We start from the raw sequence: 22,250 nt of genomic DNA, 5'->3' as shown, positions 1-22,250 counted from the left end.
CAGCGCTCACAAACTGGCGCCGTGGAAACCGGGCGGAAGCGGAAGTCCCGCGATAATTTCAGTCGTGGAGTCGGCCGCCCTTAAGTTTTTCGGATTCATCAGTTTTGGTTCGTTGGCGCAGAAGGTGTTAAACTGAATTTTGTTTCTCATGAATTCACAATATTTAAAAATACAGAAAGTTAATTTGTTTTCAGAATGTTTTATTGTTATTTTTAGTGTTTAATAAATTCAGGGTTATTAAACAGACTTGTAGTACTAGTAGCAAATTTGCATGGGAAAGTATTTTACCGGAAATAATACAACGTCCAGTCACTTTGTCAGCATATATTAATTTCGGGATTTATTGTGGGTTGTAACTCACATAGAAAACAATCCATATTAATTCTTTGAAGAACATACAAACATTCAAAATACACTTTACAAAGTTCATAAGGCTTAACGTTCCTGCACTGGTTAGAGCATAGGAAACTTTTTTTTTTTTTTTAATTATTCCTCCCAGAGTTGAGTTCAGAACAGATTGAATGACAAAATAACTTTTACTAACTCATCGCAACACAGGAACACAAAGAAATGCTGTTATCCGTGCCAACATAATGTGTACGCTGTACATGCTCATTCAAGAAGAAACAAGAACAAGAGCCATTCTCGGTTCTTTTTCCACTTCCACACTTAATCGCATAGTGAAGTGTTCAACGAGTTTGCATTACTTTTAGTCATCGAATTGTGGTACATAAATTTTACTTGACAATTTCTTAAAATGAATGATTATACTGTTGACAAAATGCATTTGTACCGAGCAGTAAACTCAGATTTGCAGGTGTAATTTCTGTGGTTAAAACAATTGTGGTTCGAGAGTCAATATTTGTCCCTAGTACTTCAGTATGCTGTAAAAGCAATGGAAGGAACACAAATTCCCTGTAGAACAAACTAAATATTGTGTATTAACTGTGTGCTTCATGCAACAGGAAAAGAAAGCTAGGAAAAAATTCACAATGAATGGTAATATTAATTGTATTAATGTCAAATACATTTAAACAGATCAGCTATTGCACAGAATGTAAAGGCTTTCTGAATTTTCGTTTTGTGTGAATTTGCCTTGCAGGAACCTCATGAAATATGGCTTTCCTCCAGATTCCAACAAATCACTAGCTTTTCCCCCCCTTAACTTTGCTCTTTGAAATTGAGCAAAGTTTACATTGTTCACTGAATGTTTAGGAAAGTGCCACAATATTTTGTTAGAACCTGGCTGCATACGTAAAATGGTATGATATTAACAGGGAAGCTGTGCCAATATTGTACTTGGACTATGGCTATACACAGAGTCCCCTTCCTTACAACAGTAAAGCAGAAAGGAATCTATAGGATGTTATTTTATAAAAATATTCAAGAAGCTACAAAAAGCAGGGCATCTACCAGTACATCACCCTAGTCCTCTAGTTTACTGTCTCAGATTTACAGTTATTAATTTACAGGGGTGACATGTCAAACAGATGAAAACAAGGTAAAATTATACTGTAAATCAGTCATGAGTATGTACATTAAGATGAATTATAACAGGATTTTTCTGTCTAGAGATGTCTGGATTTAATACCACTTTTGCATTTTTTTTTTTTTTTTTTTACAGGTGCCCCCCTGACAGAGATGCTTTTGGAAACAAAAAAGAAACCTCACAATACTCTATATGTACCTTACAAGAAGGAAGGCAAAGTAAAGTACAATGTTCATGTTTGTTTTTTATGTGGTAGCCATGCACGTATATGACAGGAAGGGGACGTTTCATTATACAGCAGAAAACAACATTTTCTTTACAATATAGTCTACTGCTCTCTGTAAGCTGTGATTTGTATTGATACACTATATACATACATACACATGCAGGTAAAATCTTACTAATATTTTCAAGTGAAAACAAATAAAATTCACCCAAGTTGTGGTACATATCTGCAAATGGCGAAAATCAAAATTGAAGTTGCAAAACAAGAGCACAGTGTATTCATTTTTCTTCACTGGGATTCCAAATGTAGTATTTAATATACATTAGCTCAGAGGGAAAATGGTGATATCTTACTAGAAGTAAATGACATGGCCAGAACTGGGTTTAGAGCATAGACAACAGACATCAATTACTCTAATGCAGTTTATGCATATTTACATATATGATTAATATTTTAAATGATACTTTGGTTTTACTGAAGTGACATATCACTTTCTGTATGTGTGGTGGTCATCTTGACATCTTCAAATAAAGTAACTGATGTAGTAAAACTGTACATACTTACAGTAGGGGCTGTTATGATCAAGGTAAAAATTTGAGGTACAGAGATATGTCAATGTATTCAAGTGCTTCGCGCTTTGCAGTTATTGGAATGCACTTCCTTGTACTTAAGTGAAGGCTTATCCAATGACTGAACCTCACCACCAATGACTGAGTGAAACAGAGAGCACACAGAAAACAATGAACGATGGATAGGGTAGGAAAACATTTCTAATGCATATATATTTTAATAGAGCTTATTCTGCGTGTGCATACACACAAAGATGACATCAATCAACTGCCCTTCCTCCTTTCCTGAGAGTAATGTCCAACAAGATATCATTAAAGCACTTGGGCTTCCAAATTGTGACCAATGTTCTGAATAATTTAAATTTTTTAGCCTCTGGCTGTATTTTGCTGAAGCCAAGTGCAGTTTTGTATGGCGCTGTGTTTGCGGGGTAATTGTACTGTAACTGGGAATTCCTCTTCAGCTCACAGATTGCTTCTTTGCCATGTTACACAGCAAGCCTCACACCTGAGAATATGGGGATTTCTGCTGTCAGATTCCTAATGCTACCAGGTTCACACTTCCATGGCAGGACCACAGTAGCTGTGGACATTTTCATTGTCAGCTGGGCATAAATGTACTGCAAATGGACACCACTGCTCCATCTTCAGACCAGATTCCTGGACTTCAAACAGCCAGGGCAGTACACATGGACTCACAGTTCAACACAAAACAAAACATATTTCATTTACTTCTGGCAATACCTCTGTAACACCATGCACAAAATCCCAGGCAATACCGTATATCTTCATCTTAAAACATTGTGCTGTATCTTGTAAAAACCCACAGTGCTACCTTTCTAGGTAACTTAACAGTGTACATAGAAATATCTTACCTCTCCCTGTGCCCCCGTCTCCAACATATCTGTACCTTTAAAGGTGAAGTAGATTTTCAGACTGAAAAATTCCTGAAATTCTTGTATCACATAAAAATATACAAAACATTAAAAACAGCTTAAAGTTTTATTTTTAAATATACATATATCTATAGGCTGTAGTTGTCTTTTAAACATAAGGATTGATGCTAAAAATCAGGGCTGCTTTCAAATAGGTGCTATTTCTATGTAATTAAACATCAGTACTGCTAAAAAATAACAGGCACGCTTGTACCACAGATCCTGGCTAATTATTTATTCAGCTGCTGGTTTACACAATGATAATATATGAGATTCTGTTGGTATAATTTAAGGACCCTAATAATGAGTAGTTCCATACAGACATCAGTTATCAGTTTAAGTGTTTACTTCAATGATTGTACTAAAAGGCAACAGTCACAGCTCGGTTGGTTTTTACCTCTCCGTACTTTCCTGTTTCTCAGTAGTGGGAGCCTTCACACATACCATTGCTCAGTTGAAAGTGCACCTCTTCTTGACTGCAACACCATACAGGTTCAACTCCCATTTTTAGAACATCAGTTCTCTTTGCTTAGATGTCATGTTAGCACCTTGCTTGCTACCTCATGCAGCTTGAAAGCACTGACTTATCTCTGGTGCTAAATATTAATATAAAATGTAATCTGGCAGAAAAATTACAGTACTTTGCTACCTTGTTGAGTAGCAAATCTTCTACTTCAATCTTCTTGAGTGTGTGTGTGTGTGTGTGTGTGTGTGTGTGTGTCTGTGAATGCCTCCAAGTAAATCGACCGCAATTCCTGACCATCAGTATCCACAAAGCTGGCAAAAAGGTGACCACACAGAAATAACCTGCAGATGAAAGCAACCCTTCAAACCGAACCAAGCTCAGCCCACTGTACTAGTCGTCAGAGAAGTTTAATTGCTCCTTAGTTCTCATTCAACCCCCAGTTTCTCCAGAACAATGTTTATCTTGCAAGCCACCCAACGTCGCAGAGGGCAGTAGTACTCGTAGTGGAACTGCTCAAACTCAGGGGTCTGGCGGATCTCGTGCAGGAAGGAGATGTCGATGTCAGACTCGAGCAGGACCAGCAGTAGAGGCAGCAGCACCATCAGAAGGCCCAGGCACACAGCCAGCAGGCGGGCCAGGCTGCGCAGGCAGGCGTTCACCTGCTTGTTTCCCGTCAGCAGGCTGTACCCACAGCCCAGCACCCTGCGCACCTCGCTCATTTGCTCTGCCTCAGCTCTCTGACGCACTCGCTCCACCTCTAGCTCCTCTTGCAGCTCAGGGTCAGCATGCAGTTCTTTCAACAGCTTCACAGGGCTTTCAAAGAGGTGGTCCACGCCACTTCCATCCTCCACTGGAGTGGGCAGGAGGCTGGCACATGGGTTGTACATCAACTCAGAGATGGTCAGGGCACCTTCTTCCTCCTCCTCCTCCTCCTCTTCTTCGTCCTCCTCCTGTTCCTTCTCTTCACATAGAGCCTGTTCCTCCGAAAGAGGAACATCACCGACCCTCTCGCCCGCTTCTTCCCCTGCCTCCAGCTGTGAGATGGGCAGTTTCAGGGGGGAGAGGTGCACAGACTCCTTCAGGGCCAATAGACCTGCAGCGGGGGACACACAGCAGGAGGGAGATGAGGGCACTTTGTATTTGGTTCAGAATGGCATTGGGCAAAGCATTCACCAAAGACATTAAAGGGACATCTGGTACCCTTAGTTTCAGGGCAGCGGCGATGTTGTTCTTCCATTTCCCGCTTGCTGACGTGCTCGTTGCCATGGTTACAGCATTGTTTAATGTTTGCTCCAGTTAGCTAAGCTGTTTCACAGTTGCATCAGGCTGTTGAGATCCTGCTGCAATGCTCCAGACGTAAGTTACTTTGAATACGAATACATTTAAAATGAACTGTGCTCGTTGTACAGAAATTCAGCGTACAAAATCACTGCTGTCAATTACAGAACATACGGATGGAAATGACAAAGTGCCGGAAACAGCTTACAAAGATTTAACAGCATGATGCAACCGTGAAACATGCAACCGCATCTTGGAGAGCAAACATGAAACAGTGCTGTAACCATGCCAACACATGCATTAGCACAAGGGGACCAGAGTGAAAAAAACTACAAACAACTACTGAGGAACCAAGGGTAACCACTGCTATGGAAACACCCAACAGTGTCAACAATGACCTTTTTTTAGTGTGAAGTACTATGAGAGACAAACTGGAGTCAGAAGAGTGACGCTATTCTATAACTTTCCTTATATGATAATTTATACTGTATCTGAAAAACTGAGCTAGCATAAAAGCATTGTTATGTCCTACATGTCTTGATGCATCATATGTAAATAGCAGCTTTGGTTTTCTCATTTTAATTCCCATGTCCCTTTTAAAGAAAGGCTGTACTCCACAATAACCACAGCCTCCCCATTTGACTGGCTGCTTTTTATCCCAAAGTGAGATAAATCTCTCTGTTGGCTTCCTGTAACTGCCTGTATCAAGTTCAAGACTCTGGTTACGACTTGGAAGACAAAGGATCAGCACCCTGATACCCTCACAACACGATCATTCTCTGCACCCCAGGAAGGACACCACTGCACTCTTCCATCTGGCTGTTCGGTGGGCCCCAGTCACAAAAGTCCACATTCTCGGTTTTGGCTTCTATATGGTGGAATGGGCTCCCTCTCACTCAGAACTGCCCTTCCAGCATTCAAGTCTCCGAACAGTTAAAGAAACTTGCATTACATCTGGCATGATGACTGTTGTATTTCCTATCAGACTCAATACTACAGGCATTTACCTGAGTAATGTGTGCCTGCACATATTGTGGTTCAGTAATCATTTGTCTGTATCCAAAGCTCTTTCTAGCTTGCACACTGGAGAAAAACATCTGATGCATCAATTAATTTCAATGCGTTTCCAGCCATGGACCCAACCGAGAGACACTAGCATGTTTCAACTGTGTCGCCTCAATTTCTGGTAACTGGAGACATTAAAATGCCGAGAATCTTTCACAAGCCCAACATTTTCCTGCTTTAATGGCATGAGAAACCCCGGGGAATCATGCTCTCTGGCCCATTGTGCAGAAGACGTTTTTCCCTGATGGGGCTGCAATAGATAATGTAAAAGCTAGAGGAAGTGGAATCAGATTACACAGTGTAGAGCGCACCTCGAGCTGTCAGATTCCTGCGTACCTCTTTCCTTGTCCGGACAGCCGGCCCCCGCAGAACTCCCGCCTGGGAATTAGTGGCGGCTTGGTTTCCCTCACATCGCACCACTATGTGCCCGAGCGTACGGACTGCAGCGAGGTCTGTGCCACAAAACTGCTCTTGATTCATTCATGATTCATCTCCCTTACTTCTGGGCTGTTTTGCGAAGCCCTGCGTCACCATGGCCCAGGCCCACTGCTCTAGTTTAGATTTCAGCCAGCGTCCTGTCACCAAATGCTCATGAGGGAGAACAGCTAATGACCGCTTATTCTGAAGCCAGACCTTGTAGTTGTTCAGGGCTTTAACTTACCACTGCCTCATACAGAAGACAACAACCCTAACCCTAAACTGTGAGGTCCCTTCAACATCAACATGACCGTTAAACCTATGTGCGACACAACCGGCACAAACACTCCTCGATGAGGAAAAATGACAGGAAACAGCAACATCAATGACCCTCTCAATCTGGCCTAGACTGAAAGAGATACCCTTGTTCTGGATGTGGTCACCACACCATTGGCATGCAACAATGGTGGCTGGTGGGCATGGCTTGACGTCTGTACCAGGTCCAGACACGCGGCTTCCGTGGGCCAGCAGACGCACGTACACATCCCGCGCTGTGTAGTTGGCCAGGCGCAGACGCAGGTTCCTCCGCGTCGTGATCTTCAGTTGGCACTTCATCACATCCGTCCACCCCCGTGGTTCGCCCCCAAACCCCAGGACGCTAGCCTGCTCGTCCAGAACCGCCGTGGTTCCCCCCACCTTCTGCAGACCCTCGGTCATGGAGGCCCGCTCTGCTCCTCTGTGCACCGACCTTCCGATAACTTCTGTGCTGGGTTTTACACTCACAATCCCTCCGGATGAATCAAATGTCAGCAGTTGCCCCTCCGAGCCTTCACAAAGACAGGGCATTAGGGACTGGATGAGTCCAAACGCAAAAGAGTTATTTATACCCTCTAACCCTGGCTGCTGGGCCCACCTAATCTCTCATCTGATTACTGGTGGACAGGCCTCTTAGAGCACAGCAAGTTCAGCTGGGAGTTCAGCCCACTCCTTAAATGCTCCAAGGACAAAGAATCTGATCGCTGCACATGGTCTGGTATCCAAATCCTAAAAATCATGACACTGGTTAATATTAAAACAAATCAATCTTAAAAATGGATGTTATTCATCACAAGCACAGTTTTCTGATGAGAAGGTGTTTGGCATTGGCTGGTTTCATACGGAACAACGATGTCCACGACTGACCGAAAACTCTTAGCGTCTCAACGTCTCCATGCACGCACACACGTCAACTCTGAGATATCCTGAGGCCCATAGTGGAATAAAGGCAATTTTGTCAGAATCAAGCCATGGGTGGCGGGGTTGCGTCACACTTATGATGGATTGTACAGGTTTTTTGGGTAGAGAACCTTGTGTTTTTCAGATGTATTCACTCGTTATTGATAACCCCTTGTCCTCAATCAGCTTTGTGATAGTCTGGAGCCTATCCCAGAAACACAGGGCGTTAAGCTTGTCAGGAAACACCCTGGACAGGAGCCAGTCCATTGGAGAGGAGCCACACTCCTTCACACAATAGGTGCAATTTAGATCATCGGTTTACCTGAAGCACGTCTTTGGACTTTGAGAGGAAATCCATGCAAACCCTTCACAGAATGAGCCAGATTTAAACCTACATCCAAACAGCCCAAACATTGTGAAATACCACTGCGCCGCTGTGCTGCCATTAGTGACATCAGCCATTTGCAAAATTACTCCAGGTTTTATAGGGACACACATCAAACATCAGTAACCCAGATATGACAGTGAAAACTTCCAGTGTCCCAGAAATTGCTGGAACAGGAGAGGAACCTTGAAAACTCTGAATGTGTCCAAAGCACCATTTCTGTCAACATAAACAATCAAGGTAAAGATTTACGAAGATGACCGACAGCTCTCTGACACAGAGCCAAGACCAACTACATTTTTAGGAAAGAGCATTTCTCTGAAATCGCCGAAAACGGTTGGAGGTCGGACATTTTCGCTGCACTCAAACCCCTGCTCCGCAGCTGATGGCTGGTGGTACAGCACAGGAAACAGGGAGTTCAGGTTTCAGCCCTTTCCCAGCACCGGCCCCAGGGTGGAAGGGTGGAACCGAGGAAAGGCGATCCCGACGGAGTTCGGGACAATGGGTGCGGATGGTCTGGGAGCAAAATGTGAGACGTGCTAGTGGGTCGGGTCACATCCCTCCCCTCTCCAAAGAGCACCAGGAGACAGGCGGCATCACAGCCGGAGACAGTCAGAGAGCCGGGGAAGCATGCAGGGGAACTCCCACTCGACACAAGGGAACCGTGTCCAAAAAGCAGGCGCCACCAGTCAGAAGCGGAGAGCTGACGCACGCTGCAGATCCATGCGAGCAGCAGCTGTATAGTTAACGCACCAGTCGCTGCCGCTAAACATTATTGTGGCCATTTCTGTCCTTTTCGGCGACGCACTCTTCGCCCTTCGCCACACTGTGGTAGGAGTCGTGGTAATAGGAGAGCGCATTATGGAGGAAAGAAGCCCGTGTCGTTTAAGGTCTCGATTAGTCAGCAATAACTGTCATCGAGGGCTGAGACGTACAGCTGTTTCTGAACTCATCCTCCAGGCTAAGAACCCCCGGGCCAAATTAAGACTGCTAATTAGGTTTTTATTAACGTGAACTCCGAGCCTCCTGGGGGAGGACTTTCCATGATGTCAGCCGGTGCTCTGACGGGTCATTAGTATGTTGTCACCTTGGCAATCACTGATATTTTTAACTCTCTGGTTGGAGATGCCTTTCCTGGGGTCTTTAGGGCGAAAAGCCTCAGAGATGCATCGGCTGCTCAATTTTCACAAAGGCCCAGAAAGCTGAGCTTCAATCACGTGTCACCTGTATTGAAGGTGGCTTCGAACTGTGGCTTACACCGTGTTTGGTGCGTAACACACCTCCAGGCTTGGGCCTGCACTATCCTGGTTGTTTTTCCACACACATCGCACATCAGTAAAGAAGAAAAGCAGTTTCCTTTCATTGCTGAGAAATAAACAAAGTGACGCTCAGCGAAATTTGGGAGCCTCTGATCTTACTGGAGTCTGTGGGGATCTCTTCGTGCTCCCTGGGAGAGGGCAGTGCTGGCAACAGAGGCTCCATGTTCATGATGAGGTGTTTGTTGCTCAGGGAGTTAAAGCTCCTGCTCTGGCCAAAGTTGGACCTGAAATACAGGACTGAGATTTACCTGTATGATCCACCATTCAGGTGCTGGAGTGCTCGAGGTCCGTCTTATCACAAACACGGCGTGTGTGTGTGTGTTTCTTCCACACTTTTCATGCAAGCCATACTAGCTGCAGTCATGGAAATTAAATGTTCTAGTAAACATTACCAATGGCGGCTTCATTCAGCCACCAGTGACGACTGTTTCATGAATACAACACAAAACTGATTGAACTTGGAAAAATTTGCTCCAACCTGTGCACCTCTGGGGGATCTCTCTGAATTTTTGAGCTGGCCTCTATAACCTCTTTAGCAACTCTTCCACTGCAAAATAAATAAATAAATAAATAAATTAATAAAGAAAGAAAACCACAACAAATACAGTGCAATGTGTCAATGTAGCAATAATGAGTGGATCAAGCACTGTCTTATACTATTTACATTTATAATGTTATGTAAATCTCACCAGGGGCACTGGCACATGTAAACTTGCTCTTAAAAGCAAAATGCAATAATAGCAGCATCAAATCTGGGACTCTCTCTGGAACATGAGTATCACAGCAGTAGCAAGGTATCAAGTACTGCATCAAGGTGTTAAAAACATTCACGGCTGAATGACAACCAGATGGCTGAAATCATCATAATTAGAATGCTTATTTTTGGCAGGATTATGAATATATGCTCTATTATGTGGGAAATATGCCTATGCGTACAATGTGTATAACGTATTTCAGTGACTCGTTCCCTCTGACCTACAACAGACAACGGAAGCGAAGCAAAGGACAGTACGCTTACCTGTACCGAAATCTGCTGCCCTTGAAAAAGATATTACTGCTGGAAACCGTCTTTATCTGGCTTGATTTTGCACACCTACCAAAGAATGAAAAGTACAGCATTATGTAAGGCTGAAGGTTAAAAAGCCGCAATTGTTAACTGTAAAAATTTAAACATTTAACACATTTAAAAGTATTGCTGTGATTTAGGCCTGTGCCTGGGACAGCTGGTAGTAGAATGGTTAGAGCTACTGCCTTTGGATCCAAAGGTTGCAGATTTGAGCCTCACCTCTGGCTGTAGTACCCTTGAGCAAGGTACTTACCCTAAATTGCTCCGGTGAAATTACCCCGCTGTATAAATGGGTAAATAATTGTAACCTCAACACTCTAAGTTGCTTTGGAGAAAAGCATCAGCTAAATGTTTACTTACCCAGCATAGAAAGTGCATCTTGAATTTTAGCAAACGTCTAAGCAATTCTGCTTATTTGTAATGCTGCACCTGGTACCGAAGCATCCATACACTTATTTGTGCTTGTAAATAATTTTGTTTTGCTGCTAAAGCAGAGGTCAGCAAACCGGCGGTGTGTCCGAATAAGACGGCACATTTCTTTGCAAGGGCACAAATGGAGCATTTTCACGAGCCCTGTGCCCGTGGGCCGTTTTGCTGACTGTTTGTGCAGCTGCTGGAGTCCTGACAGATGGAGCCATTGCTTGTCCTTGTTTGCTGGCTGACATTTCTACAATTAATCAAAGAGCTCTGACCGAAACGGCTTGGCAGGATTGCGACGCCGTGCTGAAGACACGCAGAACTCGATAACCACCCCGGTTAAACGGGTGTTCCCGAATGCAGGAATGTGCATTAAGTGCTCTGATGAACCCTGTCGTTCGACAGCGGCACTTAAACGACAGTAACTTGATTCGTGCTTCTGACTCATGAACCGTCACAGGACCCACATCAAGAACTAAACAATAACCATAACAAATAAACAGCGACAGAAAAACAACTTTGAGAACACCTGGATGAAATACTCTTTTGTTTTTTGCCACAGTTTTGGTATGAAGGCAAAGTAATACACTATTTACGACAAATAGAGCGATAAGCGAGAAGCTGTTACCATAGATTACAATGAGCTCCAAGGGTGAACAGCTATACAAGGTGCGTTACAATTTGCAATAAATTGCAATTTACGTCTGAAAGCACCACAAACGGTCTTTTCCAGCCTGCACTGACCAACATATAAGCCAGAATGGCAATAGATGATAGATTTACACCTGCTTAAATGGTTTTCTCCAAAGCAACATAGAATTTAGCATATGCCGTTGCCCAAGGTGATGGGGGACATGGTGACGCAGCGGGTTTGACCGACTCCTGCTCTCTGGTGGGTCTGGGGTTCGAGTCCTGCTTGGGGTGCCTTGCGACAGACTGGCATCCCAACCTGGGTGTGTCCCCTCCCCCTCCAGCCTTATGCCCTGCGTTGGCAGGTTAGGCTCTGGCTTGCCGTGACCCCGGATGGGACGAGCGGCTTCAGATAACGCGCGTGTGTTGTCCAAGGTGACTAACGAAGCAGGATGTGCTATACTGAACTCTACTTTATATATGTACACACACACAAACTTCACCTCCTTATCACATTTTACCAGTTATTATCATAAGTAACGTTACACGCTGCAGAATTTTGTTCAGTCATGACTGGGAATGTTGCCGTGCAACCAGGTGGCCTTGTGCTCCAGCACTCAGTCTACAGAAAGAGGACTCTGCCTGCCTCATGTGTGAGTGGTCCTCTGGGGGGCGCCGGCGGGCTCTACGCAGGGGGTAACTCACTTGTAGAAGGCCTGGTTCTCCACCCCGCACTTCCACAGATGTTTGCAGGCGGCTGGCGTGGAGGTGTGGAACGTCAGCACCAGTTTCTTCTGAGGGCACAGACACAGAGGGAGGGTGGTGGTAAGCGCTATGGAAAGTGGGAGGGCGCAGCTGCCCGCTGACCGATCAAAACCCATGCTCCTGGGTGGGGGAGGGAGGGGGCACTCTGGGGGTTTTTGTTCCATTTGTAGCTGAGGAGCTTTGTAATATTTACAGGCACATGAGTGCCATCCGGTAAGTGAATTACATTTATCCACTCCGTCACAGTGAAGTACAGTCATCGGTACTGTAGAGTAATATGATCCCCTAGATTAATGCTCAGAGCTCAATGCCAGACTAAGCAGAAGACTAGGAGCTGGCTGAAATCGATAAGAGACTATTGCCCTGGAGTGTGTATGACACCACGCAGGCTGCAGTAGCAAAGTCTGGATGATTTACTAACCCTGTTTGCAGCTTTAATTCATCCCTGCATGGGAGGCAGGGGCTGGGGAAGCGGGAAGATTAGGGGCAATCGGAGGTGCAGAAAAGATGGGAGGGGTCAGGAGAGATGGGAGGGGCCGGGGAGGCAGGGCTCAGTCAGGACTCAGCCTCTCGGTACGGGACGGCGTCATGCATTTCACAGCGTGTGAGCACTGGGTATGTGTACGGTGAACCGTAGGGCCCGCAACCCTATCGCTCCTTTCCCACACCATACCCAGTGAAGCACTTGGAGAGGAGAGGTGTACATGCAGAAAACAAGGAAAGGACACGAGTGGAAGTGGAACGCTGAAAACGATCAAGTGTGCAGACCGAAACGCTCAACACTTGACAGCATCTCACACATTTCACACATTCCAGCGAGGGACAGCGGAGCCCAGGGGAGCCGCTCCCTTCACCGGCAGCACCGTGCGCGCTTTTCACAAAAGGCAGTCCTCGTCTTTTTGAAAGGCCCGGCATGAGGAGTTTTCAGAAAGCGTGGCATGCCAGTGCGGCCGTGCTGAACGGGTGGGGGCCCGGGGTCTGCGGTGGCCCCGGGTCTCTGGGCAGAGCTGAGCTCTCGGGCTCAGATGGCCAGGCACAGTGAGGGATCAGCACATCCGGCCGCAGACACCTCGCGTGGTCATTGTCACAACGGTGCGTGAAGAACGGAGGCGTTCTTCAGACAGGAAAACAAAACTGCGATGGCAAGATTTTACTCACCAGAGATGGGTATGTACACACAGAGAAAAAAAGCAAAACAAAACACAAATATAACCTGGATCTCACAGAGCGGCTGAACACATGGATTCCATTTATCTCGAGAGAAATACACTGCAATGTGGTTATATAACAAGAACATCTGCCATTAGTGAATATGTCAACATCAGAGGCGCTTTTCTGTGCTTGTGGCGTTCGGGAAAACACGGCAAATGAAGACAGAGGCAATGCGACAGCAAAGAGGCAGTGGACATCAAATGAAAGGCCGTTCATTCACCATCCATCCACCACTGTGCAGCTAATTCATGCTGATCATAGAGCAGAAACTGCAGAAGGAAATAGCCTTGACTTGTTGATTTGGTGTCTGGGAACTTGGGCATAAATAAACATGTCAGCAATGAGATATTTGATCGATTTTAGAGCATCGATCAAGGGCATGTCGGACGTTCTCTTCTCTAATTTGATGGCCCGCCCGCACGAGCTTTGACCCACTGCAGTTCTGCTCTCTGTGATGACATCATCATTGGGTTACAAGAGTGTCCAGGGTGGGGGGAGGGTGATTGGCTCAGGAGCACACACCCACCAGTGTGTTGCATTGCATCCTGCCTGTGAAAGAGATCTGCAACACACACAGGTCAGGTGCTAAGTTAAAGTGACAGCAGAGACCCTGCCTAGGAGACAGAGAAACCTGTTTACAGTATGACCAGCCTAGATGGCATAGAGAGACACACATGGAGTACAGAGATGCTACACAACACACCCTACAGGACTGGCACGGTGTCAGAACAGGGCACAATGGTGTAAGCAAGAATTTCACAATGTACAAGACCCAGAAAGTCACATTTCGATCTCAAACTTCACATCAGATTGCCAGAAGCATCCATGCCCCGTTGAGTAGAGCCACGTTTCATGAGAATTAATATTATAATTCGATTATGCGACACATTCTTACACACGAAAATGATCATGTCTTTTAAAAAAAGCCAACACGGTGAAGCCACGCTCAAATGTTTTCCAGCAAAGAGCTGGAGATGAAAGAAAGAGGCTTTTCTGACTCACCTCCTTCTGAATCCCAATCACATAGAATGTCTTCCCTTCAAATTTCAGTTTGCTGACATCAGCCCTAGAAGAAAAACACAATGGTTTAGTTGAGGCTACCATCAGCACACCTGTAGACAAGCAGCGGGGAAATCTGGGGTCACGGAGGACATTCTGAGGCAGGACAGGATCTTTGAAAGGCAGTGATGTCATGACTTCTTGTTGAGGGACTGGTCTTGACTGGTTGCCCCCCAAAAGCCAAGGATTACGTGTCTCCTACTCAGACAGCAAAAGTTTCTCTGTTTTACAGTAACTGCAGCCTTAATGTAAGAACACATTTCATCTCCTCAAGGTTTTTATGACTAACTGATGCATTTGACGCTCCTCTCTTGCAAAGGTTCCGCGGGTTTGAGGCAGCCTGGCTAAGTCAGGAGTCAGCGGTTACCATTTCAGCAGATGGATCCTCTTGTTTCCCTGGAACACCACGAAGCCGGTGGCTGTGAACCCGAGAAATGCTGTGGATCCTGTGAAGTCCTTTAAAGAAATAAAACATACTGAGAAAAACATCACAATAGTTCATATAGACAGAAACAAGACATCTATACAGGGCAGTAGTAGAGCTCATGCTTTACAGCACTGCTGTTTGTGTTTACGTGCGTGGCCTTCAGAGACACGTTTCATTGTGTTCTTGTACTTGTAAAGCATTCGGTGCCTTCGGTGGCAATCCGAATCAGAAGAGACATCGATGGTGTTGTGTAAACTGCTCTCTGCCCCCTATCATTTACAAAAGAAGTTTTCCTGACTGAAGGTAAAAGACAGCGGACCCTGCGACTCCCAGCGAGCTGAAGGCCCTTCTGCCTTTTGAGCACGGGGAGGACCAGCAGACTCATTTGCCAGTACTTCTCTCATATGAACGTAACCAGGAAATTGTCCCAGATGAGAAAAGTAAAAGAATGTATTTAACTGCAGCAGTTTAATTTGGACTTATACGAACTATGGCATAGTTCAAAATTTGGGAGAAAAGGGGGGAACCGAGAGGTGGATAAAAAAGATCCGACCGGCGGAAAAGGACACCATTCCCTTTTATAAATATATATATATATACCGCACAGGGGGTGTGGTGGCACAGTGGGTTGGACCGGGTCCTGCTCTCCGGTGGGTCTGGGGTTCGAGTCCCGCTTGGGGTGCCTTGCGACGGACTGGTGTCCCGTCCTGGGTGTGTCCCCTCCCCCTCGAGCCTTACGCCCTGTGTTGCCGGGTAGGCTCCGGTTCCCCGTGACCCCGTATGGGACAAGCGGTTCTGAAAATGTGTGTGTGTGTGTGTGTGTGTGTGTGTGTGTGTGTATATATATATATAATATATATATATGCATTTGTACAGTATACACACACACACACACACACACACACCTAACACTACAGGATGTTAAATCAAATGTACCATAACTGACACCCAACAGTCACTGTGAAAGTAGTTATGACGGGCAGCATGTCACTGGATACTGCACTACTACACATGGTACCTATCGAACAGGAAGGAACAAAACAAGTGATCATCTGCACCATTGGACTGAGAGCAGAATTTCTAGTCAGTGCTACAACACCTCTGATCAGGAACATGGATCAGCTGTTGGAGACCCTCAGCCACACAGGCCCTGACATTTATGGCACACCGTCTAAAACCTGTCTTCTACCGCAACAAGCCTCCTACACGTACACCGCAGGATGTGAGAGCGTTGAACGGGAGCGGTCACCTTGCAGGGGTGGGGATCGACTCCGTACGTCTCCAGCGTGTGTGCTCTCTGAAGGAGGTTGAGTTCGGCCAAGGCAGGAGACTGCCCCCTGTAGGGAAGGAGAACACAAAACAAGCTATACAGTGTGCACTTGGCATTTTCCACAGGCTTCTGTTGGAAAGCAGAGTGTGTTTACATGCGTCGTTTCATAAATATTGCCAATCTGAGTCACACTGAGCCAGTCTAAGCACTGTTATTGGAGCTCCTCTTTGGCTGCGCAACAGATTTTTGTGTTTTTGCACGAAAGAGCGCTAACCAAAGCATTATAGCATCACTTGACTTTGGTAACGTACTCCAGTGAGGTGCCACAGCGGAGGGAAAACGTTGCTTGGCACCGAAAGAGACTCTGCTTGCAGGATTCCCGCAAGGACCTGACACTGAGATCACAAGGACGCAAAGGAGAGGGGAGTACATTGATGCCTCGGCGAGGAGTGCTCTGCGACCGAAAAGCTCCGTGCTTAACATCGTGCTCTGGCAGACGGAGTCACGGTGCAGCTTTTCCGGCTGGAAGGCTGCGTTTTGTACAGTGACGTACACAATCAGACGAAAAGCCCCATGTCCCGACAGCCATAAACACCTCCTGTAGGCACCGAGGACATTTTTTCTTAAATCAGGATTTAAAGCTGCGTTTTCGATACTCATCACACCCGGAACCCAGACTCGCCAAACACAAATCAATTACTTCGAGAAGAAAACTGAACGTCTTAACGGACGTCTTCATACTTTTACCACGGTTAAGAACATTTGTCGAGGGGCGTCGTCCGCACTGAACGGCCTCCTCTAGTTCCCTACAAGCGAACGCAGGTGTAATTACCATAGTCCGCACTTAGTGCCTTCAACTCAGCACGGAGGGATTACAAACGGAACCAATTTTGCAAGCGCGTGCATCGGAGCGGGCTTATCGAATAGCTCAAGGCTTGTGATTATGCAGCCTCACTGTGTTTATCGTAGTGTCGCCGGGGAGACAGTCGAGTCTCCTGCCTTAGCTCGTTCTTGTGAATCTCCATGATCTTCCTCTCCAGCTTCTGACTCTGCTTGGGGAACAGTTTGAATTCGCTCATGTAGTCCATGGGGTGTTCGTCCTGGTCGTAATCCCCTAGTTCGGCTGGGGGGCAAACAGAGGGCATCACCGTGAGCGCCAGTGACATGGAGAGCCTGCTTAATCACAGACTAGGCGAATTGGCAGTAGTAAGGAAGAGGTGTGTGGGGGCAAGGCCCGCCATCTTCATTCAGAGGAACGGCACAAAACACAAGGTGTATTTTGTTCAGCTCAAAGTAAATTAATGTATTCGGTTTCATTTGTTATTCCAGTGTTTGCTCAAAGCCTCCCCCCCCGAGTCATTAAGTGCGAGGTTCTCTCCGAGGCTGCGGACGTGGAATTTAGGAGAGGGTTCGGAGGCTCACCTTGCACGATACAGGCCCCGAGGTACGCCGCTTCGGCGAAGGGGCACAGCAGGCGGCCGTGGTAAATGTCCCTTTTCAGCTGCAGGTACAGGAGGTACCTGGGCAAACGGGGGAAGAGGGGTCGGTGAATGCGACTCAACCGGGAGAGGTCTCCAGGACCCTGCGTCGTAGCCGGTGCTGCCACGAGAGGGCGATCTACATGCCCGTTTCAAATTTGCCTCTGTGAAAATGTGAAGAAACACAGACACACACACACACAAAGACAAAAAACCAAAAACACACACGCACAAACCATACTTCGCTACGACAAAGTTCAGCTTATCGTTTGCCCACTGGCTCACCGGACAGGCTGATGCACAATGGATACAAGGATTCAGTCATCATGTACATCAGATGAGGAAAGAGAGACGGAATTAACCAGTTCTCTGCATTTCGTCACTAGGGACTATTTTGCAGATCCACAGTTTAATACCCCTGACTGGTCTGCCAACACATCTCCATAGTAACAAGTGAACCAATGTGAGCCCCACTCGAGGAGCAGAGCTGGATGAGAGGTGGGGACCACTGTCAGCCTCCTCCTCCTCCAATGAAAACGGAGCAGCGACGATGCCGCTAGCCTCGAGGACTCGGCGCTGTCACACATGTCAGTGGAATCAAAGGCTTGTTTACACACAGAGTAAGACATCCTCTCCTTTCCTTCAGCCTTGAAGCTCCCGAGAAAACAATCCCCACGATGAAAGGTACATGTGACGTTGTGTCAGAGCCGGAAAAACTACGTTCTGATGTCTGTACAGTGCACGGCGTGTAATTATGAAGAACCTTTAGATTTTCAAAAGCTTCAATTAAAATATGCCAATTTTTTGATGTTTTGCCATTCATTTATATTCGGAAAGACTCTCCAATGTTACTAAGCAGGATTTCAAAGCGTTTCAGATAATAAGGATTAAATAACAACAATAAGGATTAACAGGAATAAATAAGGATAAACTAACTTGTAACGCAGACCGCATACGGGCAGGACATTACTATGGAAATAAGTACGGCTGGGTAATGTAAAGTTTGCAGCACAAGATTTACTCTGCTGCACAGACAGATGCAAAGTGTGAGCTATTTAAGTTGCTCTGGATAAAGTTCTGCCTTAGGAGTGCCTTCCAGTCAGAAGGTTGTGGGTTTGAATCCCTGTTCCCCCTGCAGTACCCTTCAGCAAGATACTAACCCTGAATTACTCCAGTACACATGACTTGGCACACAAACCTGACACTGTAACTTGCTGTGGAGGAAGGTTTTGGCTAAATAAATATACGTTACCAGATTCCTGCTACAGCACCAACTTATAAGGCAGAGGATGAAAAGACCAAGGGCAGCCTGAAGTCTGAACCTTGTTCGTTTATGTCATACATCTTGCACTGCACCTGGGGATAATCTGGGGTCACTGGGCGTTGCAGGTCTTTCGACATCGGACACCGAGCGTACACCCAGGTAGCGCTAGAGCCCATCGCTCACCTCTCCCGATCTAGACGGCCGTCCTGCAGCCTCAGTAAGAGTTCTGTTAGCCTTCCCCCATGACTGCCTGTGAGACCCAACACACTGTAGACCCTAAACAGTCACCCTCCTGCAAAGCCTCTCCAGCCTGCTTTCATGGACACACACGCCTTGCCCTCCAGCCTCTCGAGCAGCACTGGTCCACCAGCTCCTCATATTTCACCTTTTTCCTCCTGCATATGTTCTTCCCATGGCACTGTAAGGTCCAACAACATCTCTTATCTGGAAGCTCCAGACAGCAGGACAATGTTTGGCATCATAAATGAGGCGAGATGTTGACTAGACATCTAATTTCCTTCGGAAGTTGACCATCAGCTGTGGATCTTATGCCATCACCAACGAACCGGTGCTGGGGTGAATCCGCTCTTTCGGTATCATCGTTCCAGGGGATGAGAAGAACAGCCCACCCATCCTACAGGTCTACCATCTTCTGCAACATTTTGACTTTCCACTGATGCTGCCAAACACCGAACACCACGTGCGCTCAGAAAAGATGGATCAAGAAGCAGAGTTAAGAACGACACACAACTCGAGAGTGCAATTGCGTCGATTTATGATGACAGCTGACACTGATGTTTGTCATTTTAACACACTGATAAAATGCAGAAATCTCAAAAACGAGGATGCTAGAGGCCGTCGCCCTTCATTTTCGTTGAGTGCATTTTCCCTTTTAAGCCACATGAAATACTTCCCACTTGTAGCGCAGCTTTGAATGGAGGCAGTGCTGATGTAAACGGAACAGTGCCGTTTCCTTACAGTGCCAGTTTAATCGTTTTTAAAGAAACGACAAAAGAAAAGTGCTGCTCGCAGCAAAACTGCATTCGGATCAGCCGCATAAATAAGCCCCAATGTAAAAGGTGAAAGGAGAGATGGGCTCCGCTGAAACAAGAGTTCGAACAAATGGCAGCACAGATGTGTCAGCACATTGAGACTCCTTCGACTCCACTCAGGGTTTGAGGGTTACTATGGAGACCAGCACCCTAGAGATAAGCACTATGGGGAGCAGTGCCATGGTGACGCACGCTGTGGCAGTCTGTATCCCTGAAAACCTATGCTTCTGAAACGGATGCCCTTGATGAGACGGCCGAGCGGCGCGGCCGCGCTGGACCGTGTGCGCTTCCATCCCTCAGACGACGAGGGAGCGAACCTTTAGCATTTCACCCAGTAAGCGACACAATAACACACATACATCACATCCAGGACTGTAACTGACCGGATGGACCGTAGGAAAGGGAAAGAAACCGAGCATCGGGCTGGAGCTCACGGGAATATGGGTACTTTGGGGTCGCACCAAAATCACAAACCCCACGGTGTTCCACGTTCACGAACGAGGTGTTGTAATATTTCGGAACCACATGTTTCGTCGGCAGCGCACGCACAAAAGACAGTAACGTTGCAAATGGGTTGGGCAGGGCAGTTAAATTAAGTCAAATACATGTTTTATTAATGCATTACAAAGGCGGCGCTTTCCTTTACGGCCTAAGAATGGCAATATAAATGGCATTCTCCCGCAGTAGACTTTGAGAGCATTAAAATTGCAAGTGAACTAAAACATCTAGTCTTGGAACAGACTTATTTATAGGAGTCCAGAAGACCAGGGTTAAAAGGAGCATGCCACAGAACATCAGAACGGAGGTGTATACGGAGAACACAGATGCCTCTCTGGCCGACCGATCGGAAATGGCATGTAGATGATCACCTCAAAGTCATCTCCTCCATCCCCAGCAGGAAGGCTAGAGTGGCGGTCCTTTGTATGCATGCGCTGTACGACCTTGTACGGGTACACGCTGACGCTTTGTCCCACGCCCAAGGATACTCCAATTGGGGACCTTGGGCTAAGGACGCAACAAAAGGACGACGACCGAGGAGATGCTAAGGACTGTGATACAATGGCTGACCTAATGCATCGCGGGCTCAACAAAAAGACGTTCTGTGGGCACTTAGGAAGACTCCGAATGCGATGAGCGCCACTTAGGCGATTTCTCTACAGGCGAGGGCAAGGAACGTCTTTATAGCCACCCCTGCTCCACTCTGCGCCTTCTTGGCTCGGCACGAACCACCCCCGCCCCCTCGCGCCACAGCCCCACGAAGCTGGCGCGGACCTGACAGTGGCATAATGCTGAATTTACGGCGGCAGGAGAGGACTGAGATGCCCAGCGGGCCCCATGCTTCTCCCTTGGTTTTCCCTGACGATTTATCACCAGCCGCCTCCAGTTAATAAGGCTCGGCCCTTTATTGCACAGGACGTATTAATTTGTCGCGGGCTTTATTGTGGATCCTGCTGAAATCGGTCCTGTCAGGGAACTGCGCTCTACAGCGTCAATTCACGCTGACGCCTCCCTTTGGCCCAGCGCTCCGAGGTGTGGTAAATTAGGGGGCAGAGTAGGGGAGATGTGCAGGCCACAGCAGCATGGAGGAAATCTTCCCGAAGCAAATCGATGAGGACAAGAGGGAGCAGCAGTCCGCAGAGCAATGTCACCGAACATGTCCTCAACACCATAGTCTCATTGATAAAACCACCCTGCTTCTCACAGCATGAGCAATGTTGTGTGACCCATGGTGCAATAGACCTTGTTAGGGTGAATAAAGGCACATGCACAGTCTTCACAGTCTTGAAGTTACCACAGTGAGGTTGGGCATGAATTTATCTACATGCATTTTGACAGTTACTCAGTGGTTAATCTACATTTATGTATTTAGCAGACACTTTTCTCCAAATTGACTTCCAATGAACGGTATGTAGTGTTATGAGCCCACACACCTTATTTACCAAGGTGACTTACACTGCTAGATGCACTACTTACAATCATGGGTCACTCATCCATACATCAGTGGAACACACACACTCTCTCTGTCACTCGCACACTGTGGGTGAACCCTGAACAGCATGTCTTTGGACTGTGGGAGGAAACCAGAGCATCCAGAGGAAACCCACACAGACACAGGGAGAACATGCAAACTCCACAGAGACTGAGTGGGGACTGAACCCACATCCCTTTGCACCACCCCGGTACTGTGAGACAGTAGCACTACTTGCTGTGCCACCAGCATCGCCCAAGTGATTAAGTGTGTTCTTGAA

At 46.5% G+C, this 22,250-nt stretch overlaps 1 protein-coding gene across 2 annotated transcripts in view; it reads right to left on the bottom strand.

Annotated features, from left to right (window-relative positions):
- Positions 1 to 1,581: 1,581 nt before the first annotated feature.
- Positions 1,582 to 22,250, bottom strand: part of frmd3 (FERM domain containing 3) — a 54,876-nt gene continuing 34,207 nt past the window's right edge. For both annotated transcript variants that reach the window (XM_018759420.2, XM_018759417.2), the window contains exons 5-14: positions 17,630 to 17,727; positions 17,207 to 17,330; positions 16,187 to 16,274; positions 14,878 to 14,966; positions 14,454 to 14,517; positions 12,180 to 12,268; positions 10,380 to 10,454; positions 9,840 to 9,908; positions 9,461 to 9,585; positions 1,582 to 4,775 (exon numbers count right to left, since the gene is read on the bottom strand). In XM_018759420.2, coding sequence (XP_018614936.1) covers positions 4,108 to 4,775; positions 9,461 to 9,585; positions 9,840 to 9,908; positions 10,380 to 10,454; positions 12,180 to 12,268; positions 14,454 to 14,517; positions 14,878 to 14,966; positions 16,187 to 16,274; positions 17,207 to 17,330; positions 17,630 to 17,727 — 1,489 coding nt within the window. In that variant the 3' untranslated portion in view covers positions 1,582 to 4,107. The remainder of the gene's footprint in view (positions 4,776 to 9,460; positions 9,586 to 9,839; positions 9,909 to 10,379; positions 10,455 to 12,179; positions 12,269 to 14,453; positions 14,518 to 14,877; positions 14,967 to 16,186; positions 16,275 to 17,206; positions 17,331 to 17,629; positions 17,728 to 22,250) is intronic.

The sequence above is a fragment of the Scleropages formosus genome, chromosome 17 (assembly GCF_900964775.1).
Source record: "Scleropages formosus chromosome 17, fSclFor1.1, whole genome shotgun sequence".
NCBI classification, from domain to species: Eukaryota; Metazoa; Chordata; class Actinopteri; order Osteoglossiformes; family Osteoglossidae; genus Scleropages; species Scleropages formosus.
This window is presented reverse-complemented; position numbering and strand designations above follow the sequence as displayed.